General features: G+C 35.4%; 1 protein-coding gene across 1 annotated transcript in view; it reads right to left on the reverse strand.

Moving 5' to 3' along the window:
- Positions 1-259: 259 nt before the first annotated feature.
- The window catches only part of NAA15 (N-alpha-acetyltransferase 15, NatA auxiliary subunit), a 40,097-nt gene continuing 16,256 nt past the window's right edge, over positions 260-24,100 (reverse strand). Inside the window, exons 5-20 of the mRNA XM_084285791.1 lie at positions 22,204-22,338; positions 21,890-22,043; positions 19,576-19,695; positions 19,105-19,200; positions 18,865-18,971; positions 18,363-18,435; positions 16,463-16,632; positions 15,638-15,790; positions 13,238-13,366; positions 11,104-11,317; positions 9,744-9,937; positions 7,513-7,621; positions 6,833-6,931; positions 5,962-6,105; positions 4,797-4,894; positions 260-1,707 (exon numbers count right to left, since the gene is read on the reverse strand). Coding sequence (XP_084141917.1) covers positions 1,507-1,707; positions 4,797-4,894; positions 5,962-6,105; positions 6,833-6,931; positions 7,513-7,621; positions 9,744-9,937; positions 11,104-11,317; positions 13,238-13,366; positions 15,638-15,790; positions 16,463-16,632; positions 18,363-18,435; positions 18,865-18,971; positions 19,105-19,200; positions 19,576-19,695; positions 21,890-22,043; positions 22,204-22,338 — 2,196 coding nt within the window. The 3' untranslated portion in view covers positions 260-1,506. The remainder of the gene's footprint in view (positions 1,708-4,796; positions 4,895-5,961; positions 6,106-6,832; positions 6,932-7,512; positions 7,622-9,743; positions 9,938-11,103; positions 11,318-13,237; positions 13,367-15,637; positions 15,791-16,462; positions 16,633-18,362; positions 18,436-18,864; positions 18,972-19,104; positions 19,201-19,575; positions 19,696-21,889; positions 22,044-22,203; positions 22,339-24,100) is intronic.

The raw sequence follows: 24,100 nt of genomic DNA on the forward strand, positions 1-24,100 counted from the left end.
ATAGCTTGACTTGGAAAATAAAATTCAACATAACATTGGTGTAACTTAAAAGCCAAGTAGTAAAGCATTCTGCGTTATAGGACTTCCCAGACATTCAGTATTCACATATAATGCATTTGCACTTTATACTCAACATCCACCCATCAGCAGTGACATTATTAGCATAACTGGACAGCACAGTAAGCCAACCCTGAGCTGCGCTCTAGTGAACCCATTCATTTTCAAAGTACAACAGAGATTGGTTTAAATATTCACACAATTGTTTTTCAAAACATTTTATTGCATTATATTTGGTACCTTATGTTTGACAAAGGAAATTACATCTGTAACTGCAGGAATAAGAAGCTGGTCTGTTATTGAAAAAAAATCTTGGGCCCCTTAAAAGTTACAAAGTCTTGGGCTTGCCTGAAACAACTGAGCAAGAAATATATTCTTAGAAATGTAGGGCTTCAAGTATTACAAACCTGTGACACTGTGGAAAAGTTCCAGAGGTATCTAAACTGCAGCACTTTTTTTTTTTTCTGCATAACGTGAACAAGGCCTGCTGAGGTTTTAAACTATTAGTCTCTTGATCAGTCAAAATGGTAGTCAGGAGTTCTCCTCTTTGCAACTTCAAGCCATAGTATGTTCTCATTTTGTTTTCACTCTGTGTGAAAAATGCATGCTATCTTTCTAATTAGTTGGTGCCACATCACAGTGCATAATTTTATTTGGTTCTTGCATTACAGTTTTAAAAAGTTTGGCCAACCTACGTGGATAGGTTCATCTCAAAAACAGCAAAGTTGGTTCTCCCCGACCCACCCCCCAAGTTTAATTCAGAGAGATATAATTCCCACTGGTTCCTTCAGTTAAAAACTGTGGTGCAAGAACACCAAACTGATCGTGTACAGTGATTTTCAGAGACACAACAAGCTTATTGAACACACTATGTTTTTTTTAATTCTGCTTGGTATTGGTATGTCCCAGCATCCACAACATAACATGTATGTTGCGGGTTTCTCTGTATATTCTGATTCACATTGCATACTTCCTATGGACAGAATCATCCCCGTATCAAAATCAGTCAGATGCTAAAGCCCCAACAACTCTTTGTGCTCAGTGAAAGAATCCAGTGCTAAAACAGCATTTTTGCTGTCTGAGATAACAGTAATCTCACAAGACAAATTTAAAGTAATATTTCTGCCACACACCTGCTCTGAGGGCTACACACCTCCAGATTTCATATAAATTAGTTTAAAAACATGGGTAGGTAGGTAAGGATAAGGGTTTTTTTCTTCAATTTTAGCAGCTTTTAATTTTTAAGAAACCGAACAACCTATATCCAGTAATATGTTAGATATTTTATATATATACTTTGTCAGCAGGATAAAAAAAAGTAAAACTATTTGAAGGCAACATTTTTTTTTCCTTCCATTCTCTGTGTAAGTTAGAACAATTCAGCAGGTGCGTGACAAAAATATTATACACCAGATATGGTCCAATGTCATTTTTTTCCAATAAAGTTGTTCATATTTCATTGGCCAGTTCTTCAGGTTCTGCAGAACTATCTCCATTAACTGTGATCTTCATATCCTCTTCATATCCAGGGGGCATGAAAGCCAAAGCATAAGGGAAAAGCTTATGACAATTTGCTCTGTAAGTTTCAGATGCTTCTTTACAGTCTCCAAGGCTACCGTCACATAAAGCTTCTAATACCTCCATACATGTCTAATTAAAGAGAAAAATAAAGAAGTGTTATGGTTTCTTAAACGTTCATCTGAACACTCACAAACAAGCTATGTAATACTACAGAGAAACACAAACCCCAAGTACTGTTTTCAGGTTTCTGTCAGTACCAAATGACATTTTTCCTCACTAGACACAGCATGAAAGACCAGTGCAGTTTGATTCAAAATAATGCAGTTTAAGCAGATTTAAAACACAGCTGGAGATCTCGACTGAAGATGAAAATACTCATGTCACCTACTCCTGATTTTCCTTTAAAAGAATTAAAATGATTCTCACTGGTTGGCAACCAAGAACCAGGCTCACTTACCATTAAATGGGTGTTTTAGATTTGATTCCCCCCAGATCTTGAGACACGCTGAGCATTTAAGCAATGCATAACATGCATGCTAATTTTAATCTTCACAAATAAACCAATGAATCCAGAATACATACTATGATTTCCTAAAACTGATTTTTGTAAATGTGCTTTCAGACAGAAATCAGAAGAATCACGATTGTGGAATTATATCCCACAATTATTTTTTATTTTATTTTATTTTATTTTTTTTACATTTAAGGGAGTATGACTTACTGGTGTGTGACTAATTACCAAATTGAGCCAATTCGGTTATTTTCACATCCTTCACAAATATCCGCTGTTTCATATCCATTTTGTAAATTAGAAGAGGAAAAAGACTTCTTTTTTTTGTTTGTTTGTTTGTTTTCAATTTGCATTCTAAACATGAGAAACTGAGCTAGTTATTGAGCTTCACTAAAGCTCATCAGCATTTAACATCCTTTACCTCACATGCTATTGTATCTTTGTTTTTTTTTTTCCAATCCTCTGAAATTTACTACAGCTTTTATTTGTTGTATGTATTGAGGTTAACTACTTGTCCTCCTGCTATGGGTTTCTGAAGTTCTCTTCAGCAAGCCCATTTTTCCCCTTGCACTTGAGCTCTGTGTGACTCTGGTGTCTATAGAAGGTCAAATGTATCCAGATACATGCCTGCAGTGTGCCCTGAGACAGTTGGTCTCCACTAAAAATGAAATGCAATTTCTTTCCTCATGAATGCCTTTCAACAAATGCCCAGACTCCTTCAGATTCCCGTATTTTTAGGGCACTTCCAGTTTTCCATTTAGAAGTTTAGTAGAAATCAAACTGCTTCTTTACATTAGCATCAAGAATGCTTAAATCGAACTTCTTCCATTTTCTCATAATGCTGCATATGTGATTTTATACACTGCTGTGTCAGTAGATGGTTCTTACAGTCCTACCGAAAAAGATAACATCTCCAAAACCACAAACTATTTTTGATTACATTTTAATCTTTCCCCAGTCCAATTCTCAGGAAAAAGAAAAAAACAGCTACCATGCAAAAATGCTGTTGAAGGTAATTTATTTTTCTTTTCTAAATCTATTTATATTCTATCTTAAATAGTTTAAGACTATTCAGACAATAGCAACAAAAAAAAAAAGTTTACAGGGTGCTAAATATGCATTTAGTGTGTATAAGATCTGAGTTTGTGTCCCATTCCCAGATCAGCTAGAGAAAAGACCTGAATCCTCTATATTCTAAGCAAGCTTAGAAGTCATGACACTGTCGTTTCTCAACCCTATCCTCTCCCTTTTGTCAAAATAATCTACTAAAATACTTCCCCGTAAAGTTCTATTGAACACATCATATTTCCAAAAATGTGTTTTGGAAAAGGCTTATTTTTGCTCACAGAAGAATAATTTTACCATAAAGTTCACCAACTTTACTTGCAGTAGATTTAAAAAATTCAAGTCCCCAGAAGTAAAGAGCAAAAAAGGGAAAGAAAACAGCAGGAGAACTGAGAGAAATGCAGTGTACTACAGGTTGCAATGCCTGTGAAGGAGTCTCTATTAATTAAGTGCTTTGGCACTTCCTTATGCCAAAGGAAATGGTTTGACAGGGATACAGAAATACTTTTAAAAAGTATTATATATTTATATAAAATATATTTATATAAATATATAAAAAATATATTTATATTTATATATTTATATATTTATATAAATATATTTATATATTTATATAAAATATATATTTATCACATATATAAGTATATATTAATATACATGTATAATGTATATTAATGTATACATATATAATGTATATTAATATTAATATACAATACACATATATGTGTATTAATATATAATATATATTTATATATATTAAATATATATTTATATTTATTTATATAAATATATATATTAAATATATATATTTAAATATAATACTTTAAAAAGTATTATATTATATAGAAAAAGGAAACTATTTCTTTTTGCTTGCTTTATCAGCTAAGGTTCTGCCAGTGTACTATCATATGAAGAAAAAAAACACCTTTACTAGTTCTTTATAAGGAATGTATGAAGACACTAAAATAAATAAATTACCCCCTTTTGAATTCTTTGAATTGCAAGCCAGGACTGGTAGCCTCCACAGAAGAAGGTGAAAGAGGGGGAGGAAAGGATGGGAAGGGGAGTGGTGGTGGCTTATGGAGGGTAATCCCATGACTGCCAACATGGAGCAGAGCTTCAAAGTTTAATGAGCTTTTTATTTATCTACATATTAAGATCAAAATGTGCATACACACCTTTTAATAAAACTAGAAGTTGCATAGCTTTCTGGGAGAACAATTGGAAAACCTTCATAGTCTGAGCTACTCCCACATCACAGTCTTTTCCCTGTGAACAGTCACTTGTATAACAGCTAAAGCTCTGACAGACTGTACCTTTCCTTACTAGGGAGTGTGAGCATCTTTTACTGTGTGCATGCTCTAATGTTTAATAAGCTTTTCCATTGCTTAAGGCAATAACATGATTTCTGCTGCTACCTAGTTATTTTCATATTATGACAAAACTACATTATTTAAAATGTTCAAAAAGAACAGAAAATGTTTCAGTTCAGACAAAACTGAGAGCCTTTTCTCTTACATGGCAACTCAAACTCCTTACCATAAGGTGCAACAACCATTTAAGCTTCCTCTTACCTATAGCTTGCATAACCTTAAATAGATACACAAGTAGTAATAGTTTACAATTCATAAATAACTGTTACCTGAAGATTTCTGTTAATGAGGGATTCATCGAGGGTCATTGCCAGCTCCACTGCTCTTTTCTGACTTGAAGGATCTAAATAGTACATCATTTTGGCAGCTGCAATAAGAAAAATAAACTTCATCACTCAATGGAAGACCAAAAGCGTAGTATAAGCAAATACAGAGACAGTATGATTAAGAGGCAATACTGAACTGTAAAGTTGTAGTTCAAAATGGAACCACTCAGAGCATTAAAAAGTTTTATACCTGAGCAGTTAATAGTAGATTTAAAGCTACTCTCCTAAGCGCTAGACAAAGCATTGAAACAACTAGGCCACTTCTATATTGCATTTTGCAGCATCCTCTGGAATCACGTGCAGTGAAGGTAACAAATCAGACCTGCTGCAACAGACCAGTCGCCTCTGGCACCAGCACTCACGTTTCCTTCACACAGAAACTGGGGCACAGAACAGATGTGCACACAGAGATCTTGTTATAATACAGTAACAGGACACAACCAGGACACAGCTCCGAGTCCCACAGCAAAGGTGTAGCCGAAGGGACATGATGTCAGAAAAGATGCAAAGAATAAACTCACTGCTTTTTTGTGGCCAGGTCTAGGGTGACTGAGACACAACAGTAACACTGCCCCCCAGTGTGGTTTACATCCTGTTTCCCATGTGGTACTGCAATACTGTAATGCAATTGCTACTGACAGACAGCCTCTGGTAACTGTTGGGTAACCAGCACTGAGCTCCCTGCGTTAGGCATACCAAGAGCTCTGAGCATTAGCTGTCTTGCTGGGCACTCAACACCTTTCATCTGGCAGTCAACCTCTTCAAATACATTTATTAGAAAACTCTGCAAGTCTGAATAATACTTCACATACTAGACTATCTATTTCACAGATGCATTAAATACAGTTACAGTTTTATGATGCATTTAATGTATATCAGAAATTAAAACACGGCAGAGAAGTCCAAAAACTTGTAATTTAGCAGCACATAGAAGAAATGAAAGAAGCTCAAAAGACAATCTGATGTTGTCACAAAAAAACTGGGAGAGGAAAAGCATTCCTGACAGAACAAGTAATTTTTACATCACTGGTGCAGATATTGAGAGGCCTCTGCTAGATTGGCAGAGAAAATACAGAAGTTGTGCAAAAAAAGGCTAAAGGCAACATACCTGATAACCTATGTGGTAGTGAGTCATAGTTCTTTTTAAGGAAAGCTTCATTGAAGTTCTTTGGATTAGTTGCTCCAAAAAGCCGATTCATTTCTTGGTTTAACACTGTTCTAACCGCATCAGGCAGATCCTTACTTTCAGATACTATTGAATTGGAAAAAAAAAGTTACTAGAAGTAATCACAGTAAAATCTACTCTCCACTATTATTTTGTCATGTCTAAGTTATTAGTATAATTGAAGAAAATGAATCTCAAAGGAAGATGCATGAAATAAGAAAAAGATAAGTAAGTGGGATTGGTTGGAGAAAGCCTAACTGCAACAGTTTTCTGATGCTTAGAAAAAAACAAGGCTGTTTTACTCTGATACATTTTCCACCTTGCTGATTAAAGTCTATTAAAGCCTATCTCAAAGATTGAGATCATAAAAGTCTGTTCTTAAATATATCTAGTCTTTAGTCATCAAGAAGAAGGGTGACCTCTGGGGCATAGGAAAGGAGAAAAGCATTCTAGCAAAAGAGGACACAGTTCTAGGCTTTCTCCTCACACACTTACAGGCTGTGAGCAGAGAAGCTGCATTCCTTGCTCAGCAGTTTCCATTTTCTGCACTGACTCAACTCTTTTAGGAGGTCACCATACTGCTCATAGCTTTAAAAACACAAACTGACTGATACTTGTTGAAATAATTACTAAATCCAGCTGCAGTCATAATAAGCATATTTAACCTAAGTCAGCTGTTTAAAAAGCTTTCTAAATTATTAGGTATTCAGAATTAACTGTGCTAACAGTACGTATACTAAAAATCCATGTTTTAGTGTAGTTAGGCATCATCTGGAAACATACAGATCAAGCCATATATCAAACAGATCCATACCACTGCTGAAGAGATGAATCATACACTCATGAAGCCAAGGGTGACTGGAATCAATAGCAAAGGCTCTTTTCACAGACTGAAGCATCAAAAGGAACTTTTCTGGAAAAGAAAGTGTTGGCAAATAGTCAAATACTATAGCTGAAATTCAGGGCAGTATGTTGCAGGAATATCTTGTGTTTGAAATTAGAGTGATCAGAACAAAATAAAGGTGAGTACTGCATCATTTTTTCTAACACATACTTATTTAACCAGTGAAATAAACTTGTTAAACTGGTAAGTAAATTTCAACATACATAGTTCTCAAACCATGGTATTTAACTGATCCCCCAAAAATTCAAAAAACAAGTAGTTAAAAAAAAACAAAAAAACTCATTAGAAACCACACACCACCACTTTACAGCATGTAGTTCTGCAAACTATTGATACAAACAAGTAACTAGGGCAAGTGCAATTTGGGATAACTTGTTCTACAGTCTTATGGCTTACACATGAAAGAAAACAGATAATCACCGAGTGCTCAAACTTCTGATTTGTTACAGAACTCTCATGGCTGTGGCACTGGTCCAATGAAATAATGCGTCTCTATACAGTCTGATGACTCACATCTCACTGCTCACTCAAATGCTAATATACAACTTGAAAAACCACAATTGCTTTATTTTGTTAGCTTTCTCACCTACCTTTTCTAAAATAAATCTCGAAGGCAAAGAGATGTGTCTCTATTTTATTCTTCACTAAATTCTTCAAAGGTGTTAAAAATTTAATGGCTTCTTCCAAAGGTGCTTCAACCTATAGATTCCGGGAAGGACACACAACACTAGGTTACAAAGCTTAAAACTAAGAACTAACTCTCCAACAACAGAATTAGGAATTTTTGATTGAGTCACATCAGGGAGTTACTCTCATAAGGTAATTATGTAATAATTTAACAAGAACCTGCTAGATTTCAAACTCTGCATCTTTCACTCAATATTGGTGTCTAAACACAGACTGTCAATTCTAATTGGTTTGCGGTGGTTACAAATCACATTTTCCTAGAAAGATACATCTCTGCCTTCTATCACACATTAGCAGTAACCATTGCAGCTGAACCTGCGTTGTAACACACAGTATGATTCTCTATGGTATTCTACACACACAGGCCCAAAATGTTGATAAATAACTGCTTCATGCTCCTGGCAGAGTCTGTTAAAGTGAGCTGCAGGTGGGTTCCTGACAGCTGCAGGCGGGTTCCTGACAGCTGCAGCCCATGGCAACATTCCCAGTTAAGATACTAATGGCAAGCGAGAAGCAACTAGATACTGATAATGGTCAGTGGGTCTTCACTAGCGTAACACAGTAAATGGGTGGCTTTAATGCAAATCAATTCTGTACCTGGATTCTTTACAGGCAGAACTCTTGCATTAAGAGGCCGAGGATAATTAGAACACGAAATGCCCTGTGAACACAACTTACTCTCTAAGAACTGGATACAGAATTTAATTGTTGCCTGCCCACAGGGCTTAGAATGTTGAAGCAATACACTTCATTGCACTGCGCAAGTAACTGGTGAAGACAATGATGAACACCTTACATAGATCCTGCTAATCACATACTCCATCAGTTTTCATTAAAAAATTGCATGGCTTATACATGCTGTTAAGCATTCACATAAACCAGTCACAAATCTGCATTTAAAACTGTTTGAAACATAAAACAAACCAGATTTCAAACCTATGACCTCAATGCCAAAGCTATCTTTCATCCACCAAGGAAGCTGAGGTTCTGCTGTTTCAGGAAAACTGTTTGCAAGTGACCAACTATGTCAAAAATGGTCTTCCATCCCTGGGAACCAACTGTATTTGAAGCTCTCCAGATCAACGTTCCAATATCAAATTTGCAATGTATTTAGGGAAGATCTGCCAGAGGCATGTATTATACAACTGCAACTACTCCCTATAATCTATATAGGGCAGCCTAGGATTTCCTGGGATATCCCATGACATCTTCTACTCCAGAGCTCCATTTCATTACATTCCAATCTATTTTGATCTTAATTAGCACCACAATGAGAGTGCTTCTTCTTGCAACCAATGAGCTAAACTACAGGAATACTGATAACATTCTCAAGCAAATAGTAAAGTTTTTAAAGTCACTTCCTTCTTGGCTATAAAGCCACTCTCACCTTTCAAGGCGAGATTCCCCCCAAGAACCAGTAACATTTGTTATATGTGCAATATGAAGAAATATGTTATATGTGCAATATTCATCAATACTCGAATACTATATCACCATGAGTAGAAATTATTATTTCCAGTTGGTTTTTCAAATGCTTTCCCACTTATTCCAGGTACAACTTCCATCACAACAATACTTCTCCTTTATCCATCTCTACAAGTCTTAATCCAAATTTCAAAATCCACCTCAGTCTAGTCCACTGCTGTTTCTAAATAGCTTCTTTATTCTTTTTTGCCTTCCACTTTCAAAACAAATGCAAATAAGTGCTGCTAAACCATTTAATGTCTCAAAGTCTCCTCTTCCACAGAATGTCTATGCTTAATAAGTAAAATTGATATGGGCCATAAAGAGTGCAATGGTAATAATCTTACATACAGAATATAAATAATTATATCTGCTAGCTAGTATAGTCAGCAAGTTGGTGCTATCCACACATTAAGATAATTATTTCACCTGTAGCAAGTGTCCATGACTTCAATTGCTGTCTTTCAAAACTAGGCATAAAAGCAGTGATTTAGTTACACATTTGAAAGTATACCCCAACAATCCCTAGAAAATAGTTTTTTTTAAAGGCTGCCTGTGAAAAGCAGACATACACAAAATAATTATCTGAATGTTTTTCAAACTGTCTGCATGCTCACAGTAACTTTTCTACAAATTTCTACAACTGCTTAATGTTAATATTAGAAAGCACCTTTGCCAATTTCTCAGGGATAAGTTCTTCTTTCGGTCCTCCAATTTCTTCATCATCATCATCTTTCTTCTTTTTCTGATTCCTCTGTTGCTTCTCTTTCTCAGCATTCTTCTTCTCCTCCTCCAGCTGTGCTTTCTTCTGTGCTCTTCTCTGCTTATTTCGTAGCTTCTTTAGCTCCTTGTCAGACATATTTGCTGTACACACACAAAGGGCAAAGACAGGCAACGTTGATGTCTAATGTTAATCTGTTGCCAGATACAGCAACGTTTCTTTCAAACTGTGTCTACTAACTAATAATGCTGCCACTACATTTGTAAAAGTTTGTTTACTAGAAACATTTTATTGTTTACACTACTACTTTGTAATTAAATTCCTATGTGAAATCAGGAAAATAAGGGTTAGTACAGTACAGCAAACTAAGGGCAGGGCAAAGTAATTACCACATGACTTCACAAATGCCAGGAGTAAAAGTGCACACCAATACACATTGATTTCTTCCTTTGGCATTACACAACAGAAGTGTTACATCTGACATACTAAATGATCTAACAAAAGCGTGAAACAGTTACATTTCAGTGTAGATAGTTCTAGTTTTGCTTTTAATGCCCTAGAGATATATTAAATTTGATTCATACTCAGATCCTCTCCTTGCTCCAATTAAAGCATAGAGAACTAAATGAAAAAGCAAATGAAAGCAGCTACAACAAATTCTATTACACTTCTACTCATCTTAATGTGAACCTCAAGCCATGCAAATGAACTGAGATGGGAAATCTTAAAACTTGACAAATTCTTCTTTAAGCATTCAACAGCCTCTATTCATACCATTTGAGGTGCCCCAAGCCATAATCACGTAAGTTGCTCTCCAATCAGAAGATGAGCAAAAAAACCCCAAAAACTAAGGATTTAAACGCTTTCTACATTAATAGCAAGAGATGATTAAAATGTAGGGTGCTAGCTAGTCATACTTTTGCAATTTTTTTTTTCTCTTCCAGCAAGAGCCACTCCAAGCACACTTTCTGCTATCTGTTACTTCATGGATGAGCAACCACGAGAATTCAATGTTTTTTCAGCCATTCCATAACACAAATCTGTTTTTACTTATGAATTTTAATTTTCACTACAAAAAAAAAAAAGCATTATTTTTCATACCTACATAAAAACTTGTTTCAGTTTAGCTTTCAGTAGAACATCTACTTTTACTTCCACTCCAAGTTACCATTTGAGTTGTGATAAAAACCTTGTATTTGGTTATTATAAAAAACTTCCAAAGGACAACTATGAAGGCCCAGTATTCTTATAGTACATCCACTAACTAGTGAAACTACATATTAAATATATTTAATAAAGGATTCAATACCCGTATCAGCCTCGTGTTCTTTATTTTCATCTGTTAAGGGATTATCATGAAGTTTCAAATATATCTCTATGGCAATTCGTGCTGCTTTGAAGTAGAACGGATGTTGTCGAAGCACGTCTTCTAGTTTTAGCAAGTCCACATAAGACCTAAGAGTAATCTTCCTCATACAGTACGTGTGGAAGTCAAACTGGTCATCTGTGATTTCTACAAAATGCTAACACAACATCACATTATTTAGCAAGTATTAACAGCAAGATACTAACCTTGACTTTGCACATTCCCCCCCTCCAAAAGTAATATTTTAGTAGAAGAATACTGTTTGACTACTGTTGCCTCTTTTTAAAACATGAGTTAATTAAAAAAAAAAAAAAAAAAGAAAAAAAAAAAGAAAAACAACAAAAAGCAATGGTGAAAAGAACAGATGGCATCTTAGGTCAGAATCAAAACTCATCCAGTCCACAATCTCTTTACTGTAGCTATCCTCTGACCATTTGCAGCTCAAAGGTTTGCTGTACTTAAATGGCACTCAAATTTTCTTCTATGAACTCAGCTAATTTTTTTCAGCTTATACTTTTGACTTCCATTAAGTACCCTAGCAATGAACTCCACACTTAAATCACATGTGATATGACCAAGTACTTCTTTTTGCTTCCTCATTGCTACTCAGAGTCCCCTTACTTTTGAGAAAGAGTGAAAAGTCAATCCCCTCTTCAAGTTGCTTCTCTAAAGCTTTCTGCAGACAGTTTTTAATCGCTTTACATCACAAGTCCTTGCACTATTAACTTCCTTTCTGTGATCATTTATCAATACATCAAACAAGGGAGACCCCAAGAGTCTCCGTGTTAAACTCCTCGTAAAAACTGCCTTTTTTTGTCCTTTTCTTGCTTTCGCAGTCATGAACCAGCTAATCAAATCAATGAAATCAACTTTCCTTCTTTTTCTGAGACAGCATAGATTCCCTCATGTGAAAGCTGACATCAAAAGCATTTCTGAAATGCAGAACACCTCCTAAAGATTAAAGAGGCAACGCTTTTCCTTACAAAAGCTTTGTTATGTTTTCTGAATACAACAGATTTATCTCTTGCTTCTGATCTTTACTACACCTTTCATCAATTAATCTAGTAAATACATCAAACACTGACTTAATTCCTTGGACGACTGTCAAAAACATTTTGAAGTCAACTCCACATCTACAAACCTCTTCTGGTACACACAGCAAATTGCAATACTAGCAGTTTCTTAAACAAATTATTTCAAAGGATTTTACACAGATTTCTGCAAAGGATTTGAGCAAATAAAATATGGGCCTGACCGTTTGTGAATCATTTTTCTGATTTGTTCTGAGAAGGAATTAGTCCTGCCAGCTGATAAGCATCATTGCTGAAATCTCGTTAAGTGTCTGCATTTGCAAAGAGGTGTAGCTTCCTATTAAGTCCTCCTTTTGAGTACTTCTTTTATACCTCAAATGTCTTGTCTTGATTTTAGACCCTTACGTGCTTGAAAAACAAAAGTTTTTTTTTTTGTTTTGTTTTTTAAACGTAAGCTTTCCAAACATTTTATCTTATTTTTTACCTTTAGAAAAAAAAATCTCCATTTAATGTGCAGGGAGGTTTTATTCCCCTGTTTTTGAAAACAATTTTTACATTAAGAAGTCTCTATATTTCTAATAGCTTCTTTTAACCTGTAGCTTAGTTTTTATTTATTTTTTTAAAGGAGAGAATATTATTTTATTACATTTATTGTGGCCCTTAAAGACAGGTGACATCTTTCATTTACTTTTAGGCTGGGCTTCTTAGCTCAGCCAACATCTTTTTGGACTTAAAATACAAATACTCTTGGTTTCTGCCTAAATACCTGTCTATTTTTAAAATGAACTCTACCAAAAGTAAGCTTATTTTTTACTGTTTTCTGTTCTTTCCTGGATCTTTGAAATACTTATTATAACCTAATGCATGGTTTACAATGTCAGTTTTAGAAGAAAATGTAATTTAATCAGCTTCCCAGCACCCATTGAGAAACAAAATCTCTCCAGAATCCATGCGAAGTATACTCTTACCGTTCAGAACAGAAACATATTAGCACAGTAAACGTAAGCTAGTGTTTTCCAACCTGGCCAGTTTGACTAGATACATACTCTCTCAATTTCATGGCATTTCTTAAGTGCTTCTCCAAATTTATTCATTGCTTTGTAAGCTTGCGCACATTCTGTCTGAAACCACATGCACTGCATTTCGTTCAAGTTCTCTACTGCCGAGGTTCCTTCCTAAAAGCAAAAACAGCATTACAGAAAAAAAAATCTCAATTTGTTAGCCAGTTAAAAGTACAAATAAAAAGACCATCAAAATAACGACCAATTTCAAAATTGTAGTCCTGAAAATTAGAAGTTGCCATAAAGTCATTCCTTAATTTGGCCCTTTTGTGCACTTCCGTCCTGATCTTTACTGTATCATCTTCATATATGTGGTCCCGCATTTCCACTGAATTTTCTCTTTCCTCTACCTAAACAATGCTTCAAGCAATGAACAAGATGAACTTGCTTTGTTCATTAAACATGACTCCAAGCTGAAGAAAACTGTTCTTGTACGTTTCACTTTTTCAAAGACTCAAGGACACAATTAATAGCCAGGTAGTCACCACATGACTGTGAGAGTTCCTCATCTTTAGGATAGGAGATGCATTCACTCAGTGTTTTCAAAATGGTTTGCAAGTATAACATATTGCAGCATGAAGAGAAATTACAGAAAAATTTTATCACACGGCATGACACTGGCAGTTTTAGGGGGAAAAAAAAATCCTGCAGGTGTCAATCTGTCTTCCAGAGACTTCCTGATCAAGCTAAGTATGGAAGTAACTGATAGTGCTTCCTGTGAAATAATAGGTATTTCTTATGGGATTAGCCCTATAGGGTGATGGGAAAGCAAAGCAGTACTAGTAGCTTTCATCACTTCTAATTCAGAAACAATTACAGTTTTCTTTCAAATCTGGTATTTGTACATGCTTGTATACATCTGTAGAACTTATCATATACCTGTCAAGCTTAATGTCAGCCTCAGCTATTCACAGAGTTCATGATCATGCAAACATGATCATGCAAAAACCAAGCTATTGAAGAATCAGCCAAGAACCAAAGCTGGGAAAGCGACAGATAATAGTCAGATAATATTCAAAAGGAAGGGTAAGGAGAATGCTTCAAATGAGAAAGAAAGGCAGTTTTCAAACCAGGCTGAGCTGGGTAGCTAGAAGTCAGAAAAAAATTTCATTTTCATTATGCTTAATTCAGGTCTTTAATTTTTATTTTTTATGAAGCTCGCACTTGAGCGCTAGATGTAAGATCAAAAGGAGTTGAAAAATGATTACAAAGTGCAGCATCATCAAATCATGGTTTTAAAGTTCAGTTTGGGGCAACCAGGATGCTTGCTTTTTTTTTTTTTTTTGACATCGTCTAGAAAATGCTTAAGGCATTGTGAGAGTGAATTAACCTGGATTCATAAGAAATTTTGCATCAACAGCTCCACATAAACCCACTGAGGTTATATATTTATTTTTTTTTCCTTCTTAAACCCCATCCTGTTTGCCTGCACACACCCACTCACCATTTCAGAAAAAAATCTTTCCTTTTCCCCCTATGAATATCCCCTGTTCAACCTACATTACTCCAGGTTCTTCTTAGTCTTCAACAAAGACTAAATTGGGACAAGCAAAAACAACTTTACTTTGCAGGAAGGTCCCAAAAGTGTTTTGCCTCCCTCCCATTAGCAACACACAAGTCATACTGCCAGAATTAAAAAAGCTATCATTTGCCAAATATTCTGTAAAGACTGTACTGAACTATTTTGACTTCCAGCTGTGAAAGAACAACAGCAAGAGAACTCAATTAAAAAAATTAACTAATCTATGAGACCACCACACCTATCAGAATAGGTTACTGCGGGGACAAAAACTGCATTACACAGATTACTTAATTTCCTGCACCAGTTTTTTTTCCCTGCCAACTAATTGGTTGTAAGCAGATGAAGAAAAAAAGATACAATGCGCAGCTTCGTGTTGTCACTATTAAACATAGCCTTGGGGGTGAAAGCTTGCTCACAGAAGGACATCTCAGAATGCCTTTCACCCAGAAGCCACAGAGAATTTATTTAAGAGAGAATTCTGACTAGCCTTAATATATTACTGTTAAAACGTGAAAGACAGGCTGCTTGATCAAACCTCTCAAGTATCCAATAGAATCAATATTAAACTCAAAGAACTCTAACAAAAAAAAAAAAGTTCTCTCTTGAAAGGGCATCCTGTATTTCTCCTACGTGGCAAAAGAAATCAAATCCAGGTTTTAATGTTGCATTTGCACTTAATGCTATGGAATCATGCTTAGTAATTCAAACCGTAATACCAACTACCATTAGTAAAAGCAAGCAACCATTTTTGCTCTGAAACAGAACTTAAGGATGGTAATAAAGGCGAGTGGAAAGTTAAAAAAATATTCCATAAGGGATTAGGCCCACATTATTCAGAAGAGCTATAGTTAAGCGCAACCAACCCGTGTAAACTTAGAACACATTTCTTCTGCTTCTTTAATGAAGTTTGCTTTCAACATATATTTCGCACATTTGGAGTTGATAAATCTGTCTGCTGTGTCCAAAGCCTGAGCCTCATCCATCCACCTTGCAGCTTCTTTAATATTTCCAGCATGCTTATAAACAAACAGAAATGAAAATTAGACTCGGGAGATATAAAACATGTACAGTAGACCAACTCTCTGTTTAATGTAACTAGTTAATTTTCTAGACTTATTTTTATAAATAGCTTTTCTCGGGAAAGTAACAGATCTTTGAAGAAAAAAAGCAGAGTAACTACTTTCCATCATTATGGAGTTACAGGTCTTCTGGCACTAGAAGTTTTTCCTGAAAATACCTAAAACCACTTCGGTTTATCCCATTCTGATGGAATACCATATCGCAGTTGAGAAATTGTTTTTAAATAGTTAAGAAAAGAAGGGTGTGCATGTAATATTAAGTGGATGACATTTAAAATACCAACTAAATTGATCAGGGTGATCTTTAATATGAAAATAATTGTAAATTGATAATCTACATCTTGCAGTAAGCTTGTCCTTTATTGACTTCAAAAATCTTCACAAGGGCTTATTCATGCACACTAAAAGAAGTCAAACCAGATAACCAATACCCTTCTTTCAGAACACACTAATATTCATTACAACATTTTCCATGGATTCTTCACACGTCTTTAAAACAAGCTTAGCACTTCAGTGTTTCATCCAAAATATTGAAATGTAAGCAAGTGTAAAAGTCTTTCAGCATGACAAAAGAATAACCTCTGATCACTAAGAGTGAGCCAAACTTACCTTATAGATTTTTGCCTTCACAAGGAACAGTTCTATCAAAGTGGGAGTACTTTCTATAGCAGCATTTATATATTCTAGAGCCAGGGATGGCTGTCCAATTTTATCATAATGTTGAGCCAAATAATACTGGACCCAGAGTAAAGTGGTTGGAGGTTCTTCTTTACCATCATCTACAGTAAGAAAATCAGAAGGAGATTTTTTTGGTTCATTTTTTTAAAATAACATGACAAAAAAAATGAACAAACAAAGAACTACACATATAGCCACTAAAGTTAATTCTGCCTCTATATCAGGCTGCCACATCAGACCTGGGAGTGTTTCTGAACTCCTGGGTCCAGGTAAGTAACTTCTGAGTCTAAGTTTTGACAAGACTTCGGCACATTTTCTTCCCTTCTCACACCATGATTTTAAGGGAAAAGAAACATGAGTTAGCAAGTCAGAAGATGGTTGCGTTTTGGTCCAACTAACCCCTTAGCCAGGGCAGCCCGAAATGCAGAACCACAGTGCACAGAGTGCACTGAACACAATTTTAGGTGAGGGATACAGCAAGAAGTTCTGCTGAACACCACGGTTGCACACTAACACCGTAAAGCATTTCAGTACATTCGGCATTTACACTTTTTCAGTCCACAGACTTGAGTATTTTCAAACAAAAATGTCTGTTCCATACCACAGCTTTAAGAAGCTTTTCTGTCTCTACCTTTGACAGATTTATTGTCACTACTCATATAAGTGTATCCAACAAAACAGTGCCATGCACAAGTCAATTTTCAAAGCTAGAGAAAACTTGCAACTCACAGTACTACTGAAGCCTTAAAGTTAAGTTTGCTGCTTAATTTTGAATATGAAGCAAAGGCGCCTTGCGGGGGAATGGGGGAAAAGGGCATGGGGGTTCTGGTCGTGACAGAAGATTCTGGTTCTTCAGTTTACTTAACTAAAAATGCAATTATATGCATTTGTTCATTTTAAGGCAGAAGAATGTTGTTTATTTGAATGAAATTTAATATCAAAGCAAAAATTTAATTGAAATTATAGTAAGCTATCTACTCAAACTTAACAAGCAATTTCATAAGGAAGAATCAAATTATTTTTGCAAAGCAGGGAAATAATTGGTTACAACTTCAGTAAAAAGTTTTTAATAACAACAAATATTCCATGAAGTTTTAAATGTATATTTTTATTCTTACTATCCTAATTATTACACCATTATAATCCACCTACCAAAACTTCAAAACTGTTTTTTGTTGATATTTTATGCAGATTTTTCTTGGAGACTTTCCATTACAACGTGATTAAGCTAATAACTAAAGAAACATCATAAAACTACTACAGAGGAAACTGTGAAGGTTTGATTCAATACATGTAGAACCACAACTCACAACAAAAACAGTAGTGAGCCATAACATGGACAAGGTAGTGTTTGTTTTTTAAATCTCTCAAAGACCAAGCAAACAAACAAGAAAACCACACAAGGCAGACAAAACACCTCACTGCAAGCTCCAAACAAAAGAAACCCTGTAGATTGTCCTACCAGATCAGTAGGAAACATCAAATAAGTATCAGTTCATTTTTGACAATGCTACAATTTGACAATGCTACTAAACATTACAACATAGCTTTCAAATGACAATTTCCTGTACATTGATCAACTCAAGCCTTGAAAATAAAACATCTGAACTCAAAACTGGAAAACAAATGATAACTGGATACATGTGTACAGACTTAAAATTTGACAGCTGAAATATCTTCTAAGGATGATTGTGGTTTGGTTCTGTTTTGGGAACAGGAATAAAAACATGATTCAAATTTCGTCACTCTCCACTGAGTCCCTGCCTCTGAATGGTCCTACAATGCTTATACCAGGCACCAGTTCCATGAAGTAAGATAGTTTAGCACTCACCATTTGGGTTAAATAACCTGCAGCTTCTTAGGGAGGTTTCATAACCTACCACAAGCTCTTCTATGATTGCCACCTACAAATGCAAGACAAGACAAAAAAAAACTATAAGCAAGATGGTATTTCATCTCAGTTTCAGCTACTTTGTGTTCCCCAGACTAGTCATTCTTGGTAAGAAAATTTTGCAATAACCTAAATTGCAACACATATGGGAATGTACTCAGTCTCTCTCCACCTCTCCCCCACTTTTAATTAGTAAATCTTAAGGGTTCTTTTTAAGTGCATTTTTAATTAGTAAATCTTAGTTTTCTATATTTACAAACTAGGCACAAAAGGCTATGTATGCTTCTGATTGATTTTTCTAAAAATACCAGAACAGAATAAACAACAGTGCAGACATAGTGAGCACTGAAGAAAAAAAGCTGCTCTCTTTAGTGTATAACAGCTACTATCATGCTGTAATAGATCAAAATGATAATGTAAAAGTTGGATAAAAGAATATTACCTTCTCCTTGTCTTTATATAATGACCTCAAAGTATTGAAGACCGGTGGGCAACCTTTGCTGAAATTCATCCTTAGAAACTTGTCCAGACATTCCTTAAACTTTTCACCTTGAGAAGAAAAAGACCTGTTGATTTTGTTTTACCACACATTACTTATCAATTGTAGGCTGGTTTGGCTGATAAAACACTAGCATCTAAGAAACACAAGTGCTGATCGTTACCTGCTCAAAGATGCACTTACCTGACAAGAAGTTTAATGGTAATCTTCTTGGAACTAGTCCTCTTGGGTATTTCGTCCAGGCCTCCTCATAAATCTTTAGCCTCTCCATCATATTTGCTGGAACAGAATTTTACAGTTTACTTTTTTGTCAGGATGGGAAAGTGGGGAAAAGAGATGAGGGAAATCACTAGACCTGGTTAAGAAGAGTCAGAATGTAAGATCTAACGAGCATATACTTCCTAGAGAACATTAATTTCCACTTGCAGTAGAAATGATTTCAAATGTTCAGTATCCCTACATTCCTCTTCCAACTGTGGTTTTAATTGCATGCATATCATCTTAAAAAGAATTCTTAACACTGTGCTAAAATTGTGAACAAACAAAACCCTTCAGGAGAATCACATCTGTTTTTCCAAAACCTCTATTACCCATAACATAATATTAAGATATGTGCAGAAACAGCTTGCTTACTACAATATATAAAATTATTACCTGGTTTAAGTGCCTTTTCTAGGCCTTTGTAGTAGGCCCAGTTTTCAGGATTTCTTTCTTGCAATCCTTTGTAGACATCAACTGCTTCTTCAAGTCTGCCAAGTTGAAGCAGGAGTTCTCCTGTGTGAAATTTAAGAAATTTTAATTAAGGTAACAGAAGAATGAAGCAGTATAGTATTAATTACTCTACAGTGAAAGATTAGATAATCCTTGACTCCATGTAGATTCTAACTTCTTAGGAAAAAATGATCAAAGTGGCACCACAAACTAGCTGACAGATACTTTTCTTTGACACCAGGTGCAGTTAAAGTAAGATCCCACAACTCAGTCAATAACTCTTGAAACTTACTTGAAAATTTAATGTTAAAAGCAAGATGCATGTTTTTTTTTTCTCACTTACAGAAATGACTGGTTACTTTAAGCGCAGTTTTTACTACAGAAGGCAATTAAAAGCAGTACACGGTATTTCATGTGTATAGCATCTTGAAAACCAAACTGCAATTGCAGAGCTGCAAATAAAAGAATGGTTCTTCAGTCTGATATTTCATAAAACTAATTTAAATGTTTTAAAATCAAGACATTGATCTGATTAACAAATTCTCAAGATTCTACAAGCAAGTTTCCTTCTAATGATAATTCATTACAAGATACAATGGCTAAAACTAAAGTCTGGATCTAACTGTACTTGGCATCTTCCCTGATGCTGGAGCTGGAACAAAATTCAGATTTCCTATCTCAAAGGAGAAAATTACACTTTACAACGCTTTGATATTTGTAAATGTGACACACTAGAAGATTATACACAAGAGGTGAAACAGTGTCATTCTAGATTAAGGTTAAGATTTTCTTAACCTGTTTCAAGAGCAAAATGCAAAAGTCAGTGTTAACTCTTCTCTATGCCATACAACCAACATGTCATTTTATCAAAAGATACCTCGTCCCACAGATAGGGCTGGGGGACTATCTGCAGTAAAATACACTTAAATTATTCCTCTTTGGTGGAAATTATCATTTTTTACCATGGTGGCAAATGCCAATACTATTTTCGGGTTTTCTCAACTGTATTCCATCCATAATGGCTTTTGCACATACACTTGAAATTTAAAGACAGCACTCATTTATTAGCAGGCTTTTCTATGGCATCTGACTGCAGCTAAGTTGAAACCAACAACACAACAGCAGTACCCTACTGAAAGTGCACAGACTGCAAAGAGCATTTCCTTTTTTTTTCCCCCCCAGTAGTTCACTAGATTTTTTTTTTTTTTTGCGGGGGTCCTGTTTGAAAACCACGTTTCAGACTTTCAGCAAAAACTTGAGAACACAATATGCCAAAAGTCTTTCAAATAAGTTGTAAAGGCAACTCCCCTTCCCCAAAACCAAAAGCCCATGCTATGTCTGAAGAAACAGTCTGCAGCGACGTAATCCCAACACCTGTTTACAATCATATGCAAACCAAGTAACCCATTCAGCAGAGAGCTGCCTGCAGTCACTTTCTTTGAGGAAATACCACACAATTTTCATAGCATTGTCACTAGTCCATTTGTAGTTTGTTTGCACAACAGTGAGATTGTCCAGCAGGAACAGGGAGCGGGCTACTATATCTACATGAATATAAGAGTAAAAATCTCTGCTTCAAGCAATCACCTAAATAGATTCCAGTGTGGGCTAAGAACAGACAGTAGCTTTGATAAGTTGGCAGTTTTACATAAACAGTGAGAGGAGTACTGTGCAGCATCATGCAGAAGAGGAACAAGGCAGACTTTAAGTAACTGTACCTGTTAAAAAGAGTCATAAGAATGAACTTCTATCATTCTGCAATTTCAGCAATGGAATGCAATATAGAATACTATATTGTTCTGTTGTTACATGCTAGCATTATTATAATCCAACAGCAGAAGATTATATTGGGTTGCCCACCCAAAGGGTCTAGTTCCATACACTTTAAGAGCAACTGAGTATCATTAAAGGCTTTATACTTTGCCAAAGATTATTCTGCCCTTACAGCAAGGGGTCTCTGTCAGGACCAGTATCAAATCCTAGGATGGCACAGGTCTGGCTACACTAGCCAAACAACTTCAGAACAATTCAGAATCATCTGTCTGAAAACACTCAGCTCAAAAGTTTCAGAACAGCATGTCTGCACTCTGCTGATGACTTCTCTACCTGGGAGAGGCATATGATAGACACAGCACAGAATTGATACAGTTCTTTAATTTGTTTTTAAATTCAAGTTGCAAAAAATGAAAAAAAACTGACAGCACAGGCATTCCATTTTATAACCATGCATTTAGGTGTATCATTGAAAAGTAATTACCTTTAGTTTCTTCAACAGCCAGTTTATCACAGATCTGCTTTTCATAGGTACAAAGATGCTCCAAAGCTTCTTTGTTTAGTCCTGCCTCACGGAGGACTTGATTTTGATACAGCAGCAGTTCACTGTACTCATAGTCCACTTTATCAGGTGATGTCTACACAGGACAAGACACATGAGAAAGCTCAGGCTTTTAGAATGTATTTGGATTTAATTCATTTGACTAACACTGCATAAAGTTTGCATATCATGACAGGAAATGTTTAATATTTGTCTTAGGAAGCAATCCACACAAGAATTCCATTTTCTCCTCTTACCTGCTGGGTCTTCCTAAATTCCTCTAAAATTTTTGCTGCCATTTCATAGTCTTCCAACAGATGGTAAGCAATAGCATAGCCAATCCACGATGCTCGCTGTGCTGGTCGGAGCTGAAGCAACTGGTATCTTGTTTCCTGCAAAAAAGTAGCTATTAATTTTCCTGACTTTATTCTGAAGCTGTACAGAATTCATTATGCAATACTCCGTCTTCAGTGGTCTGATACTTAATGACTGTCATTAAAAATTATCTTTATGTAAAAATTAGTTTTGAACCAAAAAAAAAGAAACTTTGAAACACTACAGTGATCTCAACTGAATTTAAAAACAAGTGTATTTTTACATCATTTCAAATCGAAAAGACTCATGAGTCAGACTAACTTTGTTAAGGTTTTACATACACGCTTTTCCTGTATTACTGCTTGTGAACAGGATGAAATTAAAGATGCTTTCGTTTGAGCTGCAGGAATATTTATTATATAGTGATGTTTCCAATTCACCTTGGAAATTATATATATATTAAATCATTAGAAATGTTGTTATGCAAAATAGGTCACGCAAGCATATCCCTATTCTTTGGCCAGAAAATAATTACAGCTGGAAGATGCAACAGATTTGCTTGGAATTACGCTGCTTTAATTTGACAGAAAAGACAGGACTTGTTTTGTTACATACTTTTGGAAGACACCTTCAAATACTTTAAAATTAAGAAAAAATGTTACTACTTACTAAACAGCATAAACAGTCAAAAGCACAGATCAAAAAATAAAAATAGTAACAGCAGTTCATTAGACTGCAGGAAGATCCTTTACGATATTATAAAATGTAGAAGCTAAAGCTAAGAATGAACAGCAAAAAGAAAACAACAAAAATACCCTCCCTCCCCCCAGTTGTATTCCAGTTCTTCATGCTCTTCATAAACTTGTATATGACCATTCACAGATTACTGGCAGGTCAAACATGTTAACATTTAACATGTTAACAATGAAACATGTTAACATTTATTCCTTAATGCATTCTATAAACATGTTTCTCGCATACTTAATAATTATTTATTTGTCATCACATTTATCCAGACACCTTTTCAAAGAGAACATACATTTACAAACGAATTTTTGGCACCTATGCTAAGTTTCGGCTACCATATCTCAGTGAGGGAGGAGTCAAATTTCTAAATTACTGAAAAGATTGAAATCTGATATAAAATATTATCCTAAGTCCCTTGGGTAAACTTCTGAAGTTCAACAGAGATTATTGCAGAGAAAAGGGATACCCTATTACACTTGTCTATGTAAGCTTAAAAGCATACAAGCTTCCAGACACAAATACTTAAAGCTTTTTTCAACTCATTAATGTTTGAATTATAAATACTTATGATGTCATATATCCCTCCATGGCACAGTAAGAAAGAAAATTATCTTCTTTAATTGTTCAGACTAATCTTAAGTGAGCAATACAAAATCTTACAGCTGACAGGAAACGTAAGGAAACGCGTGGCCCTTGAGGAAGCTGTGTCCTAATGCCCAGGTTAGATAGGAAGCAAAATATGGCATTTCATGCAGCATACTTCTTGCTTAGTATTGTCAACCATTGCTGAGAGAAAACTAGTGGCCACTCATCTAGAAGAGGCCACTGAAGAGAGATGCTAAAAAGTGATCAAAAAAATTGAAACTCCTCTGCCTGAAAAACACTACTCTTCGGGACATGCAGGAATCCCTCAAAGTAAATAATAAAGAGACTGTGGATTGTCTACAGCTGGATTATGCAGCATGAGAAAAAGTTTAGCAAAACAATTCCACAGTGAGATAAAAGAATAGTATAATATGTGACTTAGTCTGTATACTTCACAGAAATTGCTCAGTTGTATGTCTGCTTTTACTTTCATGAAGTGTCAAGCAC

Source organism: Netta rufina (genome assembly GCF_964035555.1).
Source record: "Netta rufina genome assembly, chromosome: 4".
NCBI lineage: Eukaryota > Metazoa > Chordata > Aves > Anseriformes > Anatidae > Netta > Netta rufina.